At 42.1% G+C, this 6,741-nt stretch overlaps 1 protein-coding gene across 3 annotated transcripts in view; it reads left to right on the top strand.

Moving 5' to 3' along the window:
* cox4i2 (cytochrome c oxidase subunit 4I2) overlaps positions 1–5,770 on the top strand; it is a 7,579-nt gene extending 1,809 nt beyond the window's left edge. The window contains exons 1-5 of one of the 3 annotated variants that reach the window (XM_020624175.1): positions 3,269–3,386; positions 3,637–3,745; positions 4,459–4,623; positions 4,852–4,983; positions 5,353–5,770. In XM_020624175.1, the coding sequence (XP_020479831.1) occupies positions 3,339–3,386; positions 3,637–3,745; positions 4,459–4,623; positions 4,852–4,983; positions 5,353–5,486 (588 nt within the window). In that variant the 5' untranslated portion in view covers positions 3,269–3,338 and the 3' untranslated portion in view covers positions 5,487–5,770. Of the gene's footprint in view, positions 1–3,268; positions 3,387–3,410; positions 3,445–3,636; positions 3,746–4,458; positions 4,624–4,851; positions 4,984–5,352 lie in introns of those variants that run through there. The other 2 variants (XM_020624177.1, XM_020624176.1) reach the window with 2 other exon arrangements.
* The last annotated feature ends 971 nt before the right edge of the window (positions 5,771–6,741 follow it).

Raw genomic sequence — 6,741 nt, 5'->3', positions numbered from 1 at the left:
TCTGGATGTTGTTGGTGTGTCTTGCCTGACACGCCTCTGCAACGTCGCATGGCGGTCGGGGACAGTGCCTCTGGACTGGCAGACCGGGGTGGTGGTCTCTCTTTTTAAGAAGGGGGACCGGAGGGTGTATTCCAACTATAGGGAATACCTCAGCCTCCCTGGGAAAGTCTATGCCAGGGTACTGGAGAGGAGAATTCGACCGATAGTCAAACTTCGGATTCAGGAGGAATAATGCGGTTTTCGTCCTGGCCGTGGAACACTGGACCAGCTCTATACCCTCTTCAGGGTGGCGGAGGGTTCATGGGAGTCTGCCCAACCAGTCCACATGTGTTTCGTGGATCTGGAGAAGGCATTTGACCGTGTCTCTCGCAGCACCCTGTTGGGGGTGCCATCCGGTCCCTGTACGACCGGAGCAGGAGTTTGGTTTGCATCGCCGGCAGTAAGTCAGACTTGTTTCCAGTGCATGTTGGACTCTGGCAGGGCTGCCCTTTGTCACCGGTTCTGTTCATTATTTTTATGGACAGAATTTCTAGGTGCAGACAGGGGCCGGAGGGAGTCCGGTTTGGGGACCACAGGATCTCGTCTCTGCTTTTTGCAGACAACGTTGTCCTGTTGGCCCCTTCAAACCAGGACCTCCAGCGTGCACTGGGGCGGTTTGCAGCCGAGTGTGAAGCGGCTGGGATGAGAATCAGCACCTCCAAATCCGAGGCCATGGTTCTCAGTTGGAAAAGGGTGGCTTGTTCCCTTCAGGTTGGTGAAGAGTTCCTGCCTCAAGTGGAGGAGTTCAAGTATTTTGGATAAGAGTGACCCACAAATTAATCCAACACTTACATCTAGGACACACTTTTGATTTTCTAATTTTGCAGTTTTTGCTGAACTACACTATAATGTCAGTAAAGGACAGAATCAATATCCCTGCAAAAATCACCTGCTAACTATCACTGAGACTCCCTTGTTTTCACAGATCAAACATCACCTAGTGACTGCTTTTTCATATAAGTGACATCTGCCATGTGCTTAACAGTAAAAAATAAAGAGGTGGCCAATCTGGCAAAGAAGGGATTTGGCATTCACACGGGCCACCTTTACAAAACACTTAAAGTGCCCATGGCATGCTGATTTTGCTCATTTCCAGCCATTTAATGCTTAATCTTGGGTACCACTAGATTATTTTTGCACCCATCATAACCCCAAATAATCTGTAATTATTTCAGAATAATAAAGCCAGAGAGCATTTTCCTAAAAACAAAAAAGGTAGTCCGTGAACGCACACAACACCAGCAAGTGGACAGCAAAACAAATGGCAACAGCATTAATTAATATGAATTTCTCATCCAAAGACAGGTAAACAACGGTTTATGTACCGATGAAAAGACATGTGTAACACTCTAAACAAAGCAGGTAACTGAGAAACCCCATATTTTAACTGGCATAATGCAGACATAGTAACTTATCCAGCCCTATAACAATCCTCTCTAATGTTACAGAAACAAGGCATTAACAAACATGCAACGTGTTTTTTTTAAACTTACCCTTTCAACTAGCTCCAAGGTTGGTAAATCCAACCCGTGGCTGCTGCGTCTTCCCCCACATGACCACACTCAGTCCCAAAGCAGTGAAACTAATTCCAGCAGGTAGTGTAGCATCAACATTAACATCATGAGTCATTAGTCTGCTGGTTAACAAGCAACACATCACATGCAGCAGACACACTGCCCTCAAGCAGTTAAAACAAACAGGTACTGTGCTCCGGGGGAATCCAGCCTTCATGAGCTGATCAGCAGCGGGGGCTTCACAGGCTGGCTGCTTTTATGTCATGGTCAAAAATATTGGCACCACTGCCTTTCTGTCAGATAATGCACCATTTCGCCCAGAAACACAAATTCTTTGGCATTCTCATGTTTATTTATTTTGTTTGCATTGGAACAACACAAAAAAAACTGAAAAAAAGAAAAAACAAACAAATTTGAACTCCAAAAATGGACTGGACAGAATTATTGAATCCTTTTCAGAATCATCAGAAATAGTTGTATTTCCAGCATGTGATGCTCCTTTAATTTGTAATGAGAGTGACCTGTAGCAATCAAACAATTTTCTGGGAGAAACGGTGCGTTATCTGACGGAAATGCAGCTGTGCCAATATTTTTGGCCACGACTGTAGGTTAGGCCCAGTCAGGTAGAACAGTGAGTCCCTGTACAGGAAGATTCCTGGACATGCAGTAACCTCAGGCCCTGTATTCTTCTCCATATCCTCTGGTCACAGTGCAGCAGCAGGAGGTAAAATATATCCACAATATGTATTGTGCAGTCAAAAAAAAATCTGCTTTTACAACGGCACCGTGAATGTCTTTTTTTTTTCTTTTTTTTTTAAATAAGCCTTACTGAAAATGCACACAACAAGCAAGGCAGTATAACATTTTGCCAATATGGTGGGGGCACCAGTGGATGTCAGGCAAGCTCATATGAACGCACCTGGATTTTATGCCCATTCAAGGAGATCCTTAAACCATCACCTAATACATTATTTTGTTAGAAAAAAAAAGTCTTGTGAGCGGAGTGGGCAAGACAAGTATAAACCAAGTTACTTCTGCATAGAAGTACTAGAACATACCTGTACTTTACTTGAGTATTTTCATTTTCACATTTGGTTTTCACTACATTTCAGAGGCAGGTTTGTACTTCATATTATAAGTAGGCCTATATATGATAGTTAACATACTGTAGCTCCATGTTTACCAGCTGCAAAAAGTCCATCCATCCATTATCTATATCGCTTATTCCTGAATAAGGTTGCGGAGGTGCTGGAGCAAATCCCAGCTGACACTGGGTGAGAGGTGGGGTCCACCCTGGACAGGTCACCAGTCTATCACAGAGCTGTCATGTAGACAAACAACCACTCACACTCACACCTACAGTCAGTTTAGTCACCAATCAACCTAGGCTGCATGTCTTTGGACTGTGGGAGGAAGCTGGAGTACCCAGAGAGAACCCACACAGGCACAGGGAGAACATGACAGACTCCACACAGAAAGGCTGAAACAAAACTGTTAGTCAGTATAATGACCACATCGACTGCACAGTGGTTTTCGCAGTAGATTCGTGTTTTATTTTAGTACCCCGAGAGGAGTGTGCTAGCCTACAAGCTACAATATTAGGCTACGTGATAATATTATTTCCGACACCACCTGAAGTGTCACCTAATTGCACCAGATGAATTCTATAACGTAATTAGTCACAACAAAAATATTTAAAGAGAGTTTGTTCAAAAGTCAATCCACATTTTAAAACTTCGCTCATAAAACAATAAAAAAAATATGTCAGACTAAAAATATCTTTTTATGCTTTTGGAAATTTTCAACACTAAATTTAGTCAGCCACATCTAAAAGTAGGTCATAGCTCTTTTATCCTGCCAATGAAGGTTAACGTTATCGAAGCATTTGACTGTATGCAGCGCTGGTTATTGTCTTCCATCTATTTTGGACAATAAAATGTTGTTTTATTAATCTGTCTTTAGCTAATAGCAATTTTATGAATGTTAGGCGGTGGGAATTAGGCAATGTAGTGAATAAAGCATCGCCTGTGTTGTCGAAATGAAATAAAGCTGTATATTTGTGTCGCTGCTTGCCTGTTTCCAGATGCTCCACCTGACAGCAATGCGCGTGGGAAGCCTCCTGGCCAGGCGCGCGACAACGGCCTTGACCAGCAGCAGCGCGAGGATGGCGACTCACGGCCACGGTACCGGAGGTGAGTGAGCGCCTCACTTAGTAATGTCACCGTTTTGTATTTAGTGAGCTTAACATGTGACTATCCAGAGTGTGTGGGGGTTCAAGACACTTTCAGAACAACAGGGGTATTTTAGAGTAATCACTGGTTACCTCTAAAATGTCCTACTCGACGTTGTAGACGCACCAAACTGGGGATGGGTGTTGCAACAAATTCTGTGACCCATTAGATTCTATGGCCCAGTTAGGAATGTCGGGTATATTACCAGTACAAATGTTTTAGCTTGTAATCTAGCAATACCACAGTGTAAACATTTGCTGTTACAAGTAATTCTTGTATTTTAAACTTTTACTTAAATAGTATAGTGAAAGTATTAGCATAAAAATGTACTTGCAGTGCTAAAAGTAGCCTACTCAAATATGTAGAATGGCCCATTGCAGAATAATGTATGTTGTATAGCATTGATGCATTAACGTGCATATTACAAAATCTAATTTAAACGGCAATTCCCAATATTTTAAACATATGTGCCTTTTCCCATTAATCAGAATTGCTAGTGTGGGAGGTCTCCAGCTAAAGTGGCGTCAAACCAGCAGATGGCTCTGTTGTACCATCATGATGAGACATCCACACAGGGCTATTGTGTTTGATCCCATGTCAGACCTGAGAGATGTTGTTCTGAGCTGTATATCATTGCAGCAGTTGGTTGAAAGGTTCTGTGTTTGTCCCTCCAGAGTTGTCTGAGACTGTGGACATGTCTCAACCAACGTACTGGGAGAGTGTGATCGTCCCTCTGCCTGACATACCCTACAAAAATGAGCTGACTGCTGCTGATAAGAGCCTGAAACAGAAGGAGAAAGGACCCTGGAGCCAGCTGACCAAAGAGGAGAAGATTGCCTGTAGGTTTAGGGGAAGGTTCTTTACTCGGGCTCAGCCTGTTGGGCTGTTTAGGTGGCGCAAAACACACATGACAAACCTGAAATAAGTAGCTATAAATAAATGTGCAATCATATATAGTGGTACAGAACAACAGAAAGGAGATATCTGTATATTGTATTAATGCTACACTTCCATCATTTCTCCTCCTAATCCTGATCTCACCCTGTCCTTCTCATCACCCCACTCAGTGTATCGGCTAATGTTCTGTCGAACGTACCCAGAGATGAGGCGGCCAACAGGAGAGTGGAAGACGGTCATGGGTGGTATCCTCTTCTTTTTGGGATTCACCGGCCTGGTGGTCTGGTGGCAGAGAGCCTATGGTAAATCTGACAAACCCATGTCTTAAAATCCATATTAATAATGCAAATAACTACAATGGGAATTGTTTGCCTCAGCATCATGGTGCACAGTGTGTTCGGACCTGTTTGACAGCAAACATTCTGACTTGCCATGGCAGAAGAGGTACCACTGAAAAATAACATTAATGGCAGCTCTGTTCTTTTAAGTATCCCAGTAAGCTATACCAGTTAGCCAGCATGCACAACACCAGATCCCTGGAACTGTCATCTAAAGGGACTACATGATGTATTGGTGTAATGACTGGGAGCTCTTTGTTCAGATGTTTGTTTATATTGACTGCATTATAGAGTACATTGACACATTATGTTTATATTCCTTGTTTCCTGTAGTCTACCCCACACCTCCCAGGTCATTTGATGAGGAGTGGCAGGCCAAGCAAGTAAAGAGGATGTTGGACATGAGGATCGGCCCCATCGAGGGCTTATCTTCTAAGTGGGACTATGAGAAGGGCCGGTGGAAGTAAAGAGGCAGCTGGACTGTGGCTGAGGCGGTACAAGGCTCGGACCTGCCACCTCAGAGCTTCATTCTGCTATGTGAAGCTGCTGTATTTGCAATACAACTTTCAAAACCATTTGCAGAATGCAGCTTAACCACTACCCGCCTTTCTGGGATCATTTAACTCTGTGCCACCTCTGGCCCTCAGCCAACAGCCTCTGCTCCCTCAGCACCTTCTGTCATGGTGATAACCGTCCATCTTTGTGCAACCATCTAATAATAAAGTTTGCTTACGTCTCTTTCCACCTCTTATTATATGGAGTAAACTTTGCTGCTAATCTGCTTGCATTTTAGGGGCATGATCATCAGTTTAAATCTATAAAAATATTAAGACTGAGAATCTGACCTGTGAAGATCCCAGCATCTTGTTTTCAAAAAGACCCTCAAAAATAATGTAGTGTTCAGTTTATTACATTTACTTAATAAGTACATTTACTCAAGTACTGTACTCAAGTAGGATTCTGAGGTTCTTGTACTTGAGTATTTCCGTTTATACTTCTGCTTCACCATTTCAAACTTGACTGCACTACATTTATGAGTTACTCAGCAGGTTATTTTCATACAAAAAATTAGCTCCATCCTCTTATCAAGTCATTTTAAAGTCTTTATCTGCTGGAACAATAACAGTATTTACAATACAGTTTCAGTTATATCTACCTCTAGTATTTTATCAGTTTTCATTTTTAATAGTGGAGTCATCATGCCACCTACTTTATTCTTCCCAATACAAATTCATTCCTGGCCCTTTTTAAATTGTTCTAAAAGGGCTATAACATTTTCATTGTAATGGCTTTTTATCACGTGTCTAAAGTTTTATTTTGTTTTTTTAAATTGGGGACAAATTACATCACATGAAAAAGACAAGACATAACTTCCCACATGGTCTTTATTAAGTGAGCATGGTTTAAAATTTCACAATGGCATTCTAAGATGTACACACAGACCGTGGGACATGGCTGCAGCTCTTTAGTTCTATGTTGAGACCAACAACAGTGCAATGATCCTAGGAGAACACAACAATACACATCAGTTCAAAGATGGAGCTTAAGGCCATTCGGAGGGGCACAGTTATGTTTTTTACACCAAATATGTTTCAAAGCCTTCAGTTCAGTTTAAATATGATACTAAGCTAAAGTACTATTCTATTCAGTTTTAATAACAAGCATATATATATATATATATATATAGGGCGTGTCAGAGCTCACACTAGATTTGTGCCTCTT

This window comes from Monopterus albus, unplaced genomic scaffold (genome assembly GCF_001952655.1).
Source record: "Monopterus albus unplaced genomic scaffold, M_albus_1.0 scaffold321.1, whole genome shotgun sequence".
NCBI lineage: Eukaryota > Metazoa > Chordata > Actinopteri > Synbranchiformes > Synbranchidae > Monopterus > Monopterus albus.
The sequence above is the reverse complement of the archived record's forward strand: the minus strand, read 5'-3'. Positions and strand labels throughout refer to the sequence as shown.